The sequence below is a fragment of the Chamaea fasciata genome, unplaced genomic scaffold (genome assembly GCF_029207755.1).
Source record: "Chamaea fasciata isolate MVZ Bird 193981 ecotype frontalis unplaced genomic scaffold, bChaFas1.0.hap1 SCAF_4, whole genome shotgun sequence".
NCBI classification, from domain to species: Eukaryota; Metazoa; Chordata; class Aves; order Passeriformes; family Sylviidae; genus Chamaea; species Chamaea fasciata.
In genome coordinates, this window is record NW_027094089.1 from 4,565,164 (window position 1) to 4,581,567 (window position 16,404).

The window sequence follows — 16,404 nt, forward strand, 5'->3', positions numbered from 1 at the left end:
AAACGTGTAAGTTGGAAGTTCTGCAGGTGCATACACATAAGCTAAAGCAAATTGCAGAAAACAAAGTCCTACCTGTTTCTGAGCCCAGAAATTCTTTGAAGCTGCCATCTTCAGAAGCTACTGTAACATAGTTAGAGGAACTGCAGTTTGGGAAATCTGTTCTCTAGATTTCTAGGTCTGCATTGCAGTCCAGTCCCTTTGAGAAATAATGGGTCCCCTTATCAGTGAGTGCATTAAATGCTGCCAGGATCTGCAGCCCTTTGGAGAATGAGCCTTGGGAGCAGAACCTTGCAAAATTTAGAAGAGTTGTGTTTGTGTTTCACTCCATGCCTTGCATTACATTAGCTGAACTACAGCCAGTATCCAATTGAGATGTAGTTGTAAAAGTCCATAACTGATGTTCACAGAGGTGTTGTAGGAGGAGCATCATGTAAAAACCCACAAGTTATTCCAGTTAGCTACACATTACCATGTCTATCTTAAGGATTATTCTAGCACCAGTTCCTGTGGTCTAATTTAGAAGTAGAAATGATCGGTCATGTTTTGTATGGTGTCATTAGTGTGTGCAAAGGGAAGATCTCTCAACTTTTTTCCTCTGTTTCTTTAGATTGTTGGCAACCTTCTGTACTATCGCTACATGAACCCAGCCATAGTTGCTCCTGATGGCTTTGATATAATTGATATAACAGCTGGGGGTCAGATACACCCTGACCAGAGGAGGAACCTAGGCTGTGTGGCAAAAGTCCTCCAGCATGCTGCTTCTAACAAACTCTTTGAAGGAGATAGTGAACATCTGTCATCTATGAACACTTACCTCTCGCAGACCTACCAGAAGTTCAGGTATGCAAAGCCCTCACAAATATCTACAGAGTAAGAGCTTTTCTCGAGGATGAGTAAGGGAGGTGGACTCCTCCCTGACAGGAATTTCCTGTTCATGGTTAAAAATGTTGAGTGGTATGGAAAAGAGAAATGCTCACTGACAAGGAAACTGGAGCAGGAGTAAACGGTTGTATTTTAGCTTGTGCATTAATTTGAGATCATCTCTGCTGTCTTGGCTGCAGTTCCTTACTGCAAACACAGACTGAGAACAGACTGAGGTAATTCATTAGCCAGCTTTGATTTGGGAGGACATCTAAACATTTTGTCTGAGGAAGAAAAAAATATTTGTCACAAAAAGTTGCAGGGTTTGTTTTTATTCTCGCATCTTTGTCAATAGATTCTATACAGATATCATTATTTTATCTTGCAGTCATAGGAAACTGCATGTTTTCCTACATTCTGGGACACAAGTTCTTTGGGGTTATTGCCCATTTTGGGGGGTAATTGCTATTACTTTGTGGTATTGTTGAGTTTTGCAGCAAACACGCACTCAAAATATCTGTCTTTAGTGTCTGCCTTTCATGAAAGCAAATGCACTGTTCATAGAATGGGTTTTCTTGAGAGATATCAACCATGGACACAGAGATAATTCAACTTGGTAATTTTAATAAAGTATTTAAGGGCATGAAATAAAGATGAATAAGCTACAAGGTAGATAGTGTTATAGCTAGAATAACAAATGCTAATAAAATGTAACTGTAGTCGCCCCTTGATTGCTACAAAAGGAAGAATTCCTGTCCTAATTAGGCTAACTTAAATATCTGTATGCCTGTGCTCTGTGCTTTAACTAAGCCCTTCTTAGACAGCAATGGTGGCTGCTCTTAGCTGCCTGCTCCCCTTTGGAGCAATATTAGCAATGCTAAAAGCTATTAAGCCTGCCTAAATCTTCTACTCTGCATCTATAGACTTGTGCAGACATTTATCCACACCCTTCCTAAGCCTTTGATATCATCTGCCTCCACAACTCCTCCTGTAGCAATATTTAGAAGTTTGCTACATGTTGGTTAAAATTAAAATTTTCCTGTAGTTTCACTGTATACCCTATTGGCCATTATTTTTGGACTTAATTGATGAATTCTGCACACATCTCATGCAATAAATACCACTGTGATTTTGTACAACGTCATTTGGATCCCCCAGCTTTCACCTCTCCAAAGTAAAGTATCCCAGCCCAGTTCTGTTTGTTTGTTTGAGTGCTTTGGTTTTTTAATTATTCTTTTCCAACACTTTAAAGGTGCTGTGAATCTGAAACACGTATCCTCTTCAATGCCATAGGGCTGGCACGATATGGCTCTAGGAGCAAACTCATAGGCATTATTCAAAACCTGTTTTTTCTCAGCTGCCCCATTTCAGGTCTTCTCACTTCAGAAAACAAAATGGTTCTCTGACAGGAGCATCCGGCTGGTTCGTGGTTGTCTGTGTACATCCCTGAAGAAGTCAGTAGCTTGGAGAGGCACAGTTGTCATTTTGGGAAGCAGGTCTCAGTACTCCATATACATGGTAGTCACATTGGAATAACACTTCAACCGCACTCTGCATTTTCCCCCTTCAGGATTCTTATATTTATAAACAATACTACACTTTCTCCTACTTTGAGCAGCTCATTTGCTGCCTAACAGCAATGGGAACAAATTTGTGGGACAAATGGGAATTTTGTGCATCTATTTCAATCAATTTCTTCTCAGAACACCTCATACTGCAAAATACCTTCATAAAATGAGAAATCCTTTTATAACTTTTGGGGCATTGAATAGATATTTCTCTAAGTCCTTAAAATATACCAAGTTTTCATTCCTTGTTTAATAATGAGGGGAAAAACCCAACCCCTTTAAAACAGTCTTCCACCAGCTACTCAGGAAAGAGAACAATTCATCATTCTTATTGACATGTTGCCTTCAAAATGCTCCTTGAAACATTGAGAGTAGATTGCAGGTTGTAAGAGATACATAATGCATGTCAAAGGCTTGACTGTGGCTTTTTTATATAGGCTAAAGAAAGTGAATTTATAATGGACAATTATTGTAGTCTCTCATTTTCTCTTAGGAATTTTTTTCAAGCAGCCTGTGATGTTCCTGAACCAGAGGAGAAATTCAATATTGATGAATACTCTGATATGGTGACTCTTAGCAAGCCTATCATATATATCTCCATTGAAGAAATTATCAATACCCACTCAGTAAGTCAATGAAAACAGACTAGTCAGCAGACTATAGCGTACAGACTATCAAATATTTGCAGCTAGCACTCTCTGGGGAAAGCTTAGTTTTCATTCTTACTTTTGAAGTAATTTCTCCATCTCTGAAATGTTCTGAAGCTGAGTATTAGATTTTTTTTTTCCCGAGAAAAATACAAATGCTGCTTTTATGCAAAAGCATCATCCTGAATAATAACTAGTCTGTAACACTTTATGATGAGGGGAATGAGCAATTATGCTCCAGTCTCACATGACATTTCTAACTTTAAAACTTTTTTCTGTCTTGGGTAAGAAAGTGAAAGCAGTGTGAAAGAGAGTCTTTGGGAATAGAAATTGTGTATTTTGGCTCTGACATTCTGTCATGACTTGTTGGAAGCAGAAGCAAACATCTGATTTAGAAAAACTGACACTGTGCCTGTTCTTACTGTGGGTAAAGAACAGAATAAGTTTACCACATGTTACCCCTAAAACTGGGACACTACTTGCAGTATGGCCCCTGTGTGTCCCCCTGCTCCCGGGGGAAAAAAAAAAAGAAAAAAAAAAAAAAAAAAGGCTCACAAACACCAGAAAGAATCCCTCTCAAATACTGCCAGATACACTATGGAAAAGGTAAAATACCCAGTTCACACTAGGCCGCACTATAAGTTAGCTTCATTCAAGTGAAAATTAATAATCTAATCTGCTAAAAACAAACTTTCTAGTTTGCTCTTGTGCCTGTTCTTTTAATTTTTGAAGTGATAGACCTATGCCAGCATGTAATGACCAGAAGTTATATGTGAACGTATATGTGATCAAATATTCCTTTTAGTGAGTCTACTGACCGGCATAACATGTCTGTTAGGTGCTGTGGGTGCTACAGAGCTGGTTCCTCACTTATAAAATACAGTTCTTTCTAAAAGATATCACTGACACTGTTGTAAGCTACTGGGATGGATATACAGAACATAAGTGTCTTTCTATGGATCACCAACACTGTCTCTAATCCTTTCCATATTAAGGATGCAGCACCAAAATGCTCTGCTTGGGATTGTCATCCTTTATTCTGTGACAGTTAGGACTCTGTTAGTCCTAATTGCAAATCATCTGTTCAGCCATGACTTTTAGCATGGCAGAACATTTGACTCCAGAGACAATTGCTGGAGGAGCAAGAAAAGCTGTTTTACAGCAAGGGCAACTCAAAACTCTAGCCCAGAATCCAGGGTGCTTCCTGACCTTGGGAAGGTCCTTAACACAATCCTGATCATGCTAAGCCTGTGTTTTTCAGCATTTAGTTTCCAGATTTATTTTCAAGTATAAAGATACCAGGAAAGCTTTTTCTGGATGATGATTTCATTCACATTTGTTTATAGCTGCTTTTGGAACACCAGGATGCCATTGCCCCTGAGGCTAATGACCTGCTGAATGAATTGCTGGAAGGTCTGGGACCTGTTCCTGACATAGAATCTTTCCTTGGTATGCTTATTTTTATCTTAATGGGTAAATTCACTCTAGGGGCAGAATTAAACAGAGGCTTGACTTAAATACTCTTGTGTCTCTCAGAGCAATAGCTTCTGCTTCTCTGTTTACTACAGAATTCTTTTCCAAACACTTATTATGACATTACACCTTCTATTTTAACCATTTTCTAACTACAGTGCTCACTCTAAAAATTAACCTGTGATTCAAAATCCAAACATTAGTAACACTTTGAATGATCCAGTTGTGCATATAGGAAATAAGTAACTTTTTTAACAATCTGGTCTTAAGATTTGCTAGTGTTGGGTAGAAACTTAGAAAAAGTGTATTGGGAATTCTAAAACCAGCCATTTTTTTTCTTTCAATACTTAATTATCCAAATAAAAATTACTTTTCTAAAACTATGCAAATTTCTTAGCAAGTAATGCATCTGACTGATACTTAATTTGCATTCATCATAAAAAATTAGAGATTAGTTGGGAGTTATGGATAACACCAACATTCAAGTAAATAGCCTGCTAACACAGGTGCAACTCTTCTGTTTTTTCATGTTAGGATAAAGGATGTTACATAGTTTGTATTATTCTTTGGGAAGATGACATGAAAGTCTTTTGCACGTCAGGAGACAGAAAATCAAGTATTGGTGTAATTTCCAAAATATTGTAAATGGACTTCTAAATAGTTAAGTTACAGTTTTGATTGTTCAATGTCCATAAAAAGACTGCTCCCAAGTGGAAGGAATAGAGGTGCTGTATAATAATAGCACCTTAATATTTCTGATTAGTTACACTGATTCATCTAGGTATTTGTTCACTTCATGTACTGCATCATGGGAAAATTGGAAAACTTGGAATAAAATATGTTTCCTTTTAGGGGAAGGAGCTGTTGATCCCAATGACCCCAACAGGGAAAGCACACTGAATCAGCTTGCAAAAACAGAGATTTCACTGTCTCTAACAAGCAAATATGAGTTACGAGAAGGTGAAGATCAGGATCTCAAAAGTCTGATGATAAAGTAAGTTTTACTCAAACATCTATATTCTGGCAATGTTTTTGTTTTTGTTTGTTTTTAGATATTGCTTTTTAAATATTTGCCCTGCCTAAGTGCATTTCTGAGGTGCTGGGTACATTCCGTTTTCAAAAGCCAGTTTGTGTTCAGTGCTACTCAAACTTTTCCAAAAGACAGAAGAACTGTCAGTTTTTCCAGAAAAATGAATATATTGCTATCTGTGTTTTGGAGCATGACTGCATCATCATCTAACCTAGGAGGTGTTTTTTTCATGAAGCTGTAAAAGCACTCTGCTTTAAAATGTCACTGTCTTGGGAAAGCAGAGATGAAAAGCAGTCTAGATGTACAAGGGTCAGACAGTATTACCATGTCTTTTCCTCCTCTTCAAAATAAACACTTTCCTTATACACTATCAGCAGCCATTTGAAAAGAACTTCAGCTGGAATAGCACATGCTGTATGCTTTTACCCAGGAAAGTCGTATTTATTCTGCCTGGTAAACAAATTAAAGAATGAATATGGGGATACTCTGGAATACAAGCTACTTCATAGTAAAAATTAGTTATATAACAGCACTTAATTTCACATTATTGGCATCCATATTTTGAAGTTACTTCAAGCTATCCAGAAAAGGGATTGGCCTATTTAAGATCCTAGTACAATCTGAGTAAGGGGGATAACAGGATGCTGCTCTCCTCTATTACTGTGCTTATATGTACCCCATACATGTGAAGGCAGAAGTTCATATTAAAAGGGAAAGACAACAACAGCACAAATAACTAGGTGGGCAATAACTAGGAGGGCAGACATGGGCTGTAATTCAAATTTGATCTATTAAGTTATTTGAGGGTTTTTTTTAAATCAGAAATAAGCATTCTCGATTTGTTTGATGGTGTGAAGTTCTACTTCTGAAGAAGTAACTGTACCTAGATAGACTAGCACTTTAAACCATTAGGTTTTATCATAGAAATTTTGGCAATATTTAGACATCTTCCTTGGAAGCTTAAACTGCATCTTTTTTTTTCCTGCTAATTGTTAAAAATAATGAGCTATTTCAGTTATCCTGTCCCCCAAACAAATAGAATTCTGTAGCAGGATGTTCTTGGAAGTATTATGAATGAACAGGCACCAGGAAGGCGATAAATTCTTACCAAGAAAAGAACTGGTTAGCATATCGGGATGTAGCAGCTTCCCTTTTTTAGCAAGGAAATGCTTCTTGTTTGTTGTCCCTAGAGAAATATCTGTCCTTAAGTGGTTTGCGTAAATGCACTGCATCAAATGTAAAATTTCTTCAAAGTTCAGCCGTTCTGAGTGCATTTCCACCTTATTCAGTAAATATGACCATTAATGGAATGATAAGTAACTGAGCCTTTTCAAACGTTACATTTCTGTCCACTGTTTGGTCACGATCGCAATTAAAATCCACATGAGGTGTTGTTTGTGTTTTTACTAGAAGTAACTGTTTTACTGTACTAGTTGGTTACCTGTTTTCTAAAATAAATGGAAGGAAGTTTACTTGTATTTCTCTATTCAGACTGTATAGAAACCAGGTATTCAATACTATTAAGGGAAGCCATATAACATAAAAAGCTAGAAAGCAAATTTTACCAAGAATCCATAACAAAGGGGGAGTTTGCTATTTTATGGCTGAAGAAAGTACATATAGAAGTGATCCAGTGATAACTGTTTTTAATATCCATACATCATTTTCAAAAGAACCAAGAGGCTCATTGTGGATGTGATACGAACACAACCAGGGGATACGCTCTCAGAAATATTAGAAACACCAGCCACAGTACAACAGGTAAGTGTTACACTGTGCCTGAATAGGGAAGGAAGTATTTTATTATAGCCATTTGAAAGCCTTAACAGATCACTGACAGCTTTCTCCATCACATGATAATAATGAAATTGTTTGTTGAGGGTTTTAGACGATACAGATTTAGAGTCTTCAAAATACGAGACATGTATCATTTGGGGTTTTTTACTGTATAATTGGAAACAGCTTCAAAGAGAAACAAAATGTAAGTCTTGCTATGAGCTAGACTAGACTGGAATATTTTTTCTTACTGTATTGGAGTCACTAGAATATTTTTTTTTCTTTACATTTTTTTGTAAACATGGTCTTTTCTCTCACATAATACAATCAAATAGTGTGAGGTGAATCTTCCTACTCTATCTTTTTTTCCCCCCTCATTAAATTCAGTATTGTAACTCAAGTTCCCTGACCCCTTAGTTTATTTGCTTAATCTATGAAAGCAAATCTCAGGGAACTACTGCTATCCTTAGCATGGGAATCGAGTGGGAAGAGCTCACTGTTGAACTCCTTCCTGTAGACACTGACAAACAAAACTGCATTTTAATAATGTGCAGATTTTAGTTAACCTCAGTGTGTGCACATGTAGGAAACACTTGTGAGATCTGGAGAGTCTTCCCACAATTTGGTGAAGTCATTGAGCCTAGCTAAATTAGACATTTTTATTAATTCAAATGTATGTCTAGCTTTTGTCACTATGTACCTAAGGTATGTCCAAAGGCATAGTAAATGGGGTACTTTGAGACCAAGTGGTAATAGGACATAAAGCCTGCACCCTGATTCTTGATAATCTCCTTTGAGAATTCAATATACCTTAACATTTTACAGTTACCAAAATCTGGGAAATAACTGTTCTGGATTTAATTTTTTTCCCCCAGGAATCTGAGAACTTGAAACTTGTAGAAAAACGTGCCATCTTAGATTCCAAAACTCCTGAGAAAATGAAGCGCAGTCAGTCTATTTTTAGAGATGGGCAGCTACCAATAGAACAAAAGAAAAGGAAAATCCAGAGAAATCTCCGGACCTTGGAACAAGCAGGATTAGTGTCTTCAGCAACTAAGTACCAAGAAATTATAAATGAGATTGCTAAGGTAAATGGAATATTTCCGTGTATATCAATGCTTTCCAGCATCTAGCCTAAATCCATTCCAATTATAGAAGTAAAATACATACTTTTCAGGAAATGCTATCCTAAACTACTGAAGTATCCACATAGGAAGCAAATTGTTTTTGTTTCCTGACAAAATAAGTGAAAAACAGTACACTCCTGCATAACTGTCTGAACCGAATGGCATAAAACTGCAGCCTTTATTATCCAAATCTGATACTGAATTTGATGCTGATGATTATTTAAGTCCTCCCCTATAATGTTTCAATATAACTTTGCATATTTTAACGGTAATTGGAATTGCTCAGTGGTGTTTCAATTAAGAATGGCTGTGGTCTTGGTAAGGTTTCAAAAGACTTAAACCCCCATGAAATGTTATCTGATTGGTATTACCACTGATCTGCTGTGGTTGAGCGGGACACAAGAGCAACAATGGGCCAATGTCAAGGCCCATCCTGATGCTGACAAAGCACAGGGATTGTTCTCAATAAAACCTTTTCCACATCCACAACCCACACTGGCCATAAGAATCCTATCATTTTGAACTATCTTTAGCACAACAATGACATCTTCCTTATGAGTTCTGGGTCTGTTAGGCTCTGTAAAGCTCAGCAAAGTTCAACATAACACCACTTGTATATCTGAGTAGCAATGTGATTGCCATGTAAACAAACTGTAGTACTCTCTACAGGTGCTGTTCTTGTAAGAACTAACATGATAGTTTTGCACTTTCCCTCAGTAATTAAGTCAGATTTTGTAATTACAAATTGGAATGGGAATGAACTCAGGCTTTTTAAAATTGCAAATTAATGAAACAATTACATTAATGAATTTATTTAGGACATCCGGAATCAAAGGAGATACAGACATCATCGAAAAGCTGAATTGGTGAAACTGCAGCAGCATTTGCGTGCACTTAACTCCAAGACAGCATTTTATGAGGAACAAATTAATTATTACAACACCTACATAAAAACTTGCCTAGACAACCTAACAAGAAAGTGAGTGGAGTCTTCCTTTCTTTAAATGTGTCCTTTAGTGTGGTTTATCAAGAGGGAGGGCAGGCATTAGTCTATAGTTTAAAGTTTTGATTCAAACAGATTAACAACCTACAAAAGGTCCATGAGAGTTGTAAACTGCATCAACATATGGAAATCAAAGTCTTGCATTCATTTAAGACTGCCTTTGAGAAAGTCTGAAATGTATAGATTTTCCAGTATATTTAATTGTGTACTTTGCAGATCCATTTGCTTACTTGGAGGTCATGAAGCTCTGGGAAGTAGTTATTCGTTTCTTCCTTCTTTAAAAGTTTTGGGTTTGTCTTTAGAATGGAAAAGGTGTAAATAAATGCCTAAATAATTTTACCTTTCAGGTATGATGCAGTTACTTGAAAGCAATCCCCCCACCAATGCCACCAAAGTGTCAAAAGAAAAACATTTTACTGACATGAATAGGAATTTTCCTAAGGCACACTTCATTGAACCAAAAATTACCTCTAATTACAGAGTATTTACCATTTATGTCACATGAAGTTTACGAACTGCTATTTTAAACTGAGGATTGTGGCTCTCTAGGGTCAGAGTTGCATTTCACAATAGAATTGAAGGAAGTGCTAAAATATGATTCAAAACCATTGGCAAGATACTTAGAAGATTCACTGTGTGTGAAAAATTCTTCTAACTCTTAGATTTTTTGGGATGTTAATATTTTTTTTAAAGAAGTTCAAGAGAGAGTGAAAGAAAGTTATGTCTAGAAAAGTAGCTGAAGTATTAAGGATCTGACAAACACACCAAAGCCAGTTTTCTTGTTCTCTTTCCAGAAATTCACGGAAGTCAATTAAATTAGAAGGAAAAGAGGAGACAAAGGGAAGCAGAAAGTTGAAACAGATCTCACTAAAGTACACAGCTGCAAGACTTCATGAAAAAGGTGTCATCCTAGAAATTGAAGATCTTCAAATCAATCAGTAAGTGCAGTACAAAACCAATTCTGAGCATTTTCTAATCAACAGTTTCTGAAGGGACCTGGGTTTTGATAAAAGAATTTCCTGTGCCACAGCTGAAGTTACCTCAGACTTCTGCATTCAGAAGGATGATACAGTCTGTCATAATTAATTTTAATAATGAATTGTAATAATTATTTTGTAATTTTTAATTAATTTTTTACTTTGTATCTTGCTCTATGATTACCTTGGGAAAATACTTCAACAAGCCAGCCCTAGCACCATCTTACACCAACAAGTACAAGTTTGGCAGAAGACTTACTATTAATGACCACCTTTTTAGGCAGCTGTAGCAATTTTTTTCATATATTGACCATCTTCTTTCAAATAACTTAGTAAACCCCAGGTTTTCTGCTCTTCCTCACTATGGCAGGATGAATGGATGTGGTGGTTTAACATCCCTTTTGTATTCTTCCATTTTGAGGCTGTGGTAGTGAAAGTCTTCAATTCCTTGCGTCTTTGCATCTCCCTTCTGCATGGAAAAGTTTTTTCCAGGTTTTTTTGTTTCTGTTTTTGTTTTTTTTTTTGGTTGTTGTTGTGTTGTTGTTGTTATTGGTTGGTTGGTTGGTTTTTTTGGGGGGTGGGGGGGTGTTGTGGGTTTTTTCGGGTTTTTTGGGGTTTTTTGTGTTTCATTTTGCTTTGTTTTTCCAAGTGGATTCATCAGGAAGCCACATGAGGCAAATATGTACCTGGAAGGAGACACTTGGGCATGGCAGAAGGAAAATCTGGCTGTCCTGTTGTGGTTTTTTGGGGTTTTGTTTGTTTGTTTGTTTGTTTTGGTGGGTTTTGGTTTTTTGTGTGTGTGTGTGTGTGTGTGTGTGTGTTTTGTTCACTTCTTTGTTGGTTTGGTTTTGGTTGACAGGTTGGTTTTTTTGTTCGGTTGGGTTTTCTGGGCTGGGATTTTTTGGGGGTTTGTTTCTCCAACACAAAAGACTTCAGCATTCTGAATTTCAAACTACCAGTACACCAGAAAGTCTCTAAGAAGACACTGCATGGAGTGCAGTGCAGGGAGGGATGTAGTGAATCTTTTGATACCAACAACACTGCTTGTGGTCAAATTTCTTCTGTGTTCTGCAGTCTTCTTCCCCAAAATTTTCTCTGGATTATATGAAACTGTACAGCCTATGTGTTCAATTTCCTTTCTTGTTTCAAGGTTTAAGAATGTGCTGTTTGAGATCACACCTGGAGGAGAAGTGGGTGACTTCGAAATCAAAGCAAAATTTTTAGGAGTTGAGATGGAAAAAGTGCAGCTCCAATTCCAGGTTTGAATTTTATTACTTTGCTATATAGCTGCTGTTGCATTTCCTGTAACTGCAAACTTTTTCAGTATTTTTTTTCACATGTATGCATAAACCAGTCAATCAGTACAGAGCAGCAGCCTGTGTGGAGAGTAACTGTGTAACTTCCGCGGAATGCCGGGCATGGGCATTGAATTAATGCTTATCTTGGGGCAACTACACGAAATCAACCACCACATTAGTTCAGAGGCAAGCAGGAAATACTAAAAGAAAATGGAAATACACAGAAAAACTGTGCTTCTTTTGGTTTGCTGTTACTGACCATCTGCAGCTAAGGATCTAGAGAACACGTAATACGTTCTACATGTATCCCAAAAGCTGCTTGCAATTGTTTAAATTATAAAGAACCTGGAGTTGGTGATGTTTATCACATCTTGTTATGTAATGTACGTAATTGTACGGATTTAGACAGACACTAATGATTTTTCTCTTATTGCAGGATTTACTTCAGATGCAGTATGAAGGCGTGGCTGTAATGAAAATGTTTGATAAAGCTAAAGTGAATGTGAATTTGCTCATATTCTTGTTAAATAAGAAGTTCTATGGAAAATGAGTACTTTCAGATTCATGGACTTCATCAATCAGTGGGAAGTCTATCCAGTATTTTTTTTTGCTTTTAAATGTTTCAAGTTTATCATTGGATTAACTTTTAAAAACACACCCTAAAACACCAAATGTTCAGAGGAATGTACATAGTGCCTTGTCAGCATTGAAAACAAAACAGAAGGCCAAGAAATCAATTCGTTTAAACAGTTTCAGATTTCATTGTTGTTGGAAATTTCAAATCAAAATATTCTTTAGGACACACAGCTATTGTGTAGATTAAGGTAGACAGAAATTGAATTTAGTTAAATATATAAACCTCTTCCTATTGAAACATTTTAAAATTACCTCAGATATATAATATAGTTGATACTAGACTTTTAAGTATTTACCAAAAGAAAACCTAATTTGTTTCTAAGGGATAGTTTGAGCAAATATTTACATACTAGGCCTATTTTGTGGCAGTTGTCAATTGCAAAGCAAACTTATTGTGCAATTCAAAAAATTTAATAGGAAATTTTACAGCGACAGTAACGACTTTCTTCACAAAAATATATTTTGCAATTCATTCCTACTAAATGCACTACTGCCTCGTGCAAAATGTCATTTTCTACTCTCACAGCCTTTGGAGTGGTATTGGGGAAATCTGAATAGCGAACAGTTGTTCAGTTTGAAGTATTTGAATACCTAAATTGTGCCTGTCTGTCTTTTTTTTTTTTTTTTTTTGTAAGAAAATAAATGCAATAAAATTACTATTTAGATTGGGTTTTTTAAATATTCTTTGAAGATCGTTCTATGTAAAATAAACATTACCTAACTAAACTGGCTTGGTCCCTAAATTTCATTTCAAGGAATTATTAAAGCTGTAATCCAAATGGTAATTGAAAGCACTTCTTTCAGTGTGTTTATAAAATTGCATGTAATTAAGAGCCTAACTGTCCTCAGTATACTTGGGGAAAGCTGTTCAGCAGTGAAGACTTCATGGCCTTTATGCAATTGAATGTGATGATGATTTTGCTTATGAACTATCATTTACACATACAGAACAAAAGTTTGTGCCATATGTAACGTGACCAACAGAAAATACTTCCTTCTCTCACTCTTCTTGTGACAAACACTTCAAAAGATAGACAATGAGACATTCTGGAATGAATTCTAAAAGTAAATATTAAATAAGTAGTAACTCTGGTAAGGGAATAGAACAGTGTTAAGTCACTGGCAGACATATGGATTACAAACTCAGCTGATATACTAACTGATCTGTGGTGCTACACAAGCTGAAAAAATTATTACATTTGCCAGAGGTATTAATTTATGCACGACATTAACTTTAAACACATGATTACTTTAAAACAGGTAATATCCCTACATGATTCCATTTTTCTTCTAGCTGGTTATGTATAAGACATTTTAATATGACATAAATGCTGAAGTATTGATACCCAGCTTCATTCAAAATAGCTGGATAGAAAAGCGAAAACTTCTCCTTCCAAACAGAAGTGAATTTTACTTGAATATGAATGAAATTTCCACTCTAATGTTTCCCTTTATATTTGGAACAGACTTGACTAATGGCTATATTTTTAACTATAGCTGAGCACTAAATCTGCCAGAGGTGTGATGTTGCTCCTAAGAAAAGACTCTTGAGGAAATGTGTCAAAAGCCTGGAGTTGTGCTGGTGAGACGGCCAGAGCCCCACAGCCTTTATGGGAGTAACTCACTCCTGGATATGCAATTTTGTGTGACACACTTGACACATTTAGTACCTGCCTGGTTCTAATGCAAGTAGCACATTCCTCAGTTGTTTCCTGGAGTAGGCAAGCTTAGAAAACCTTCTTGGGTGCCCATATAACGACAAGTATGAATGGTATTGTCTGTGTGTCAGCATGTCCATTCTCCAGCCATTTCCTGGGCTTTCTGTTCTTCCTAGTGCATATCAAAGAGTAATTTCCATTTAATTTCTTTAAACTCCCTTATAAGCTTTTTTTCCTTAATTAGCTAGTTCCACTTAGGGCCTTGTCACTGAACAATAATATGAACCTTGCTAAACAGGACTGTTTAGTTTGTTTTCTACCTACACGTAAGATCTATGGTAGCATGAAGTACCACACAAATGAGCAAAGTGATTCTGTTATCATACAGTGCTGCTGACAGCTACTAAGTACAACAACAAAGAAAGGGGTTTTAGAGGTTACTGTAAGTTGCAATTTGGGGGCTTCAACATTAGATAGGGACTTGCTGAAACCAGCTTCAGTCATGAAATGGTGGTGTGGAAAGACTTGCATAGCTGGTTCAAAATCTGAAAAAAAAAAAAAAACTGAATAGGGTCTGTGCATCTGTTGTCACTAGAGGAGAAAATGCGTCTTTCCTTGGACAACTTGCCTAACTCTCAACTTTGTCCTCCTTAACTGGTGGTAGTGAAAAGAAGTCATAATAGGCAATAGTCAGTCTGTTAACCCCGCGGCTTGCATTTTTCTATCACATGATGTCTTTAGAGTTGACGAAGAGTGCTTGGCAGCTAACTTAGTTTATTTTGGAACTTTTCCATTTTCAAGGGCCTCTGAAGATACAAAACTACCCACAAAATTGCAGAACAACATCCTTCTGCTTAGGCGGGGCAGACAGGAACACCAACACAAGCACTAGACTTGTTCTATTTCACTTTGGACCAGTCTGTGGGCCTCCTTTAACTGTCTGTCTTTCTTTCAAAGAACACAGGAGTGAAACAACAACCTTCATTCCCAGAAAATCCAAATAGTGACAGTCACGTGATTTCAAAAGGTTTAAAACTAGATGACTGATTTCCCCACCTGAGGTATGTTTCCATGCTCATCTTTCAGCAGTAACTACCCACCTCTGACACGCACCAGGGTAATTTGTATATTGGCAGCAAGGAAAATCTCCTTCCACAAACTAATGATGTAGCAGTCTCACTAGATAGGTGCAGTCTTTTTTGGTAGACTTGGTGTGTTTAACAGGAATGAAGTTTTGTTCTGTAACATACTTCTACCAAAAATAATCCTGAAAAGTTGCAAGAAATAGAATTAAAAACTAAAGCTTTAGAGGTCATGAACTCTTCACCATTCTTAGAATAAGTTGATCTTGAGAGGAAGGTGCAAGCTGATTCACAGAACCACAGGATACAAAACTTAAATTTGGTTTTCATATGAAGACATAACATTTAACAAGCATGAGGGTTTTATTCTCTTGCTGTATTTATAATAACTAGGTTACAAAGATGAAAGGGCATAGCCCTGTGACTGTTTCCAATGTTTGTGATGAAAATACTTCCTGGAGATTCAATCTAAGTTTCTCTCCCTATGTTTCACAAACTCTGTAATCTAATTTATTCCTCAAGCACTGGCCCACTGGTTAAAGCTTCTTGAAATGAAAGAAAAACACTGGCAATATATGCTTTTTTGAGAACGTGAGTAATTTTTTACAATTGCCTGTTTTAGTTCAGTTCTGTTTTGCTTTAGAAAGTTATAAGAGCGACCTTTATGTATGTTTGTAGAACTGTGAGACCACAGAAATGACCAATAGCTTCACTTTTTCTTCCCAGATGAAATATTCACCTCTGATTAAAGTATTTTCTAAACAGATGAATAGCTCAGTTAAGTATAAGGCATGGTTTCTAGGTTCCCTAGAGTGTGTGGAACGATGGAGCTGTAGAAAGGCTGGCCAGCTGAAAAACTTATATTTATTTCTTGCTCTATTCAAACAGAGTCAGCTTCAATCATGCTATATAACAAGTGGTAGCACTGTGAGAGGAACATCATAGTGACACAGAACTTACTGAGAACCAGTATTTATGATTAGGGAAGTTTGTTTTCCATTGTTTTTATTCTCCATTAAAAAAACCAAAACAAACAAACAAGCTCAGTGCTTCTGCAGTAATAATGGCACTTCATACATATAAGTACATTCAAATTAGCCTTCCCCTCCTTCCCTTTTTTTACCTGTACCGTTGTAAACAGAAGGATATAAAGTTGAGACATGGATACCACACCCTAGCAAGCCAGACTGTCCACTTCAAAGCTTCTGACTCTCTTACAGGCTTAATAAATACAAAGCACTTAAACATCAGTGGGATGGTTTAAAAGC

At 36.7% G+C, this 16,404-nt stretch overlaps 1 protein-coding gene across 4 annotated transcripts in view; it reads left to right on the forward strand.

Annotated features, from left to right (window-relative positions):
- The window catches only part of IQGAP2 (IQ motif containing GTPase activating protein 2), a 128,028-nt gene extending 114,969 nt beyond the window's left edge, over nt 1–13,059 (forward strand). For all 4 annotated transcript variants that reach the window (XM_066180754.1, XM_066180756.1, XM_066180757.1 and 1 more), the window contains 10 exons: nt 608–840; nt 2,923–3,055; nt 4,423–4,525; nt 5,402–5,543; nt 7,253–7,340; nt 8,231–8,443; nt 9,301–9,461; nt 10,280–10,423; nt 11,613–11,721; nt 12,197–13,059. In XM_066180754.1, the coding sequence (XP_066036851.1) occupies nt 608–840; nt 2,923–3,055; nt 4,423–4,525; nt 5,402–5,543; nt 7,253–7,340; nt 8,231–8,443; nt 9,301–9,461; nt 10,280–10,423; nt 11,613–11,721; nt 12,197–12,310 (1,440 nt within the window). In that variant the 3' untranslated portion in view covers nt 12,311–13,059. The remainder of the gene's footprint in view (nt 1–607; nt 841–2,922; nt 3,056–4,422; nt 4,526–5,401; nt 5,544–7,252; nt 7,341–8,230; nt 8,444–9,300; nt 9,462–10,279; nt 10,424–11,612; nt 11,722–12,196) is intronic.
- Nucleotides 13,060–16,404: the final 3,345 nt, after the last annotated feature.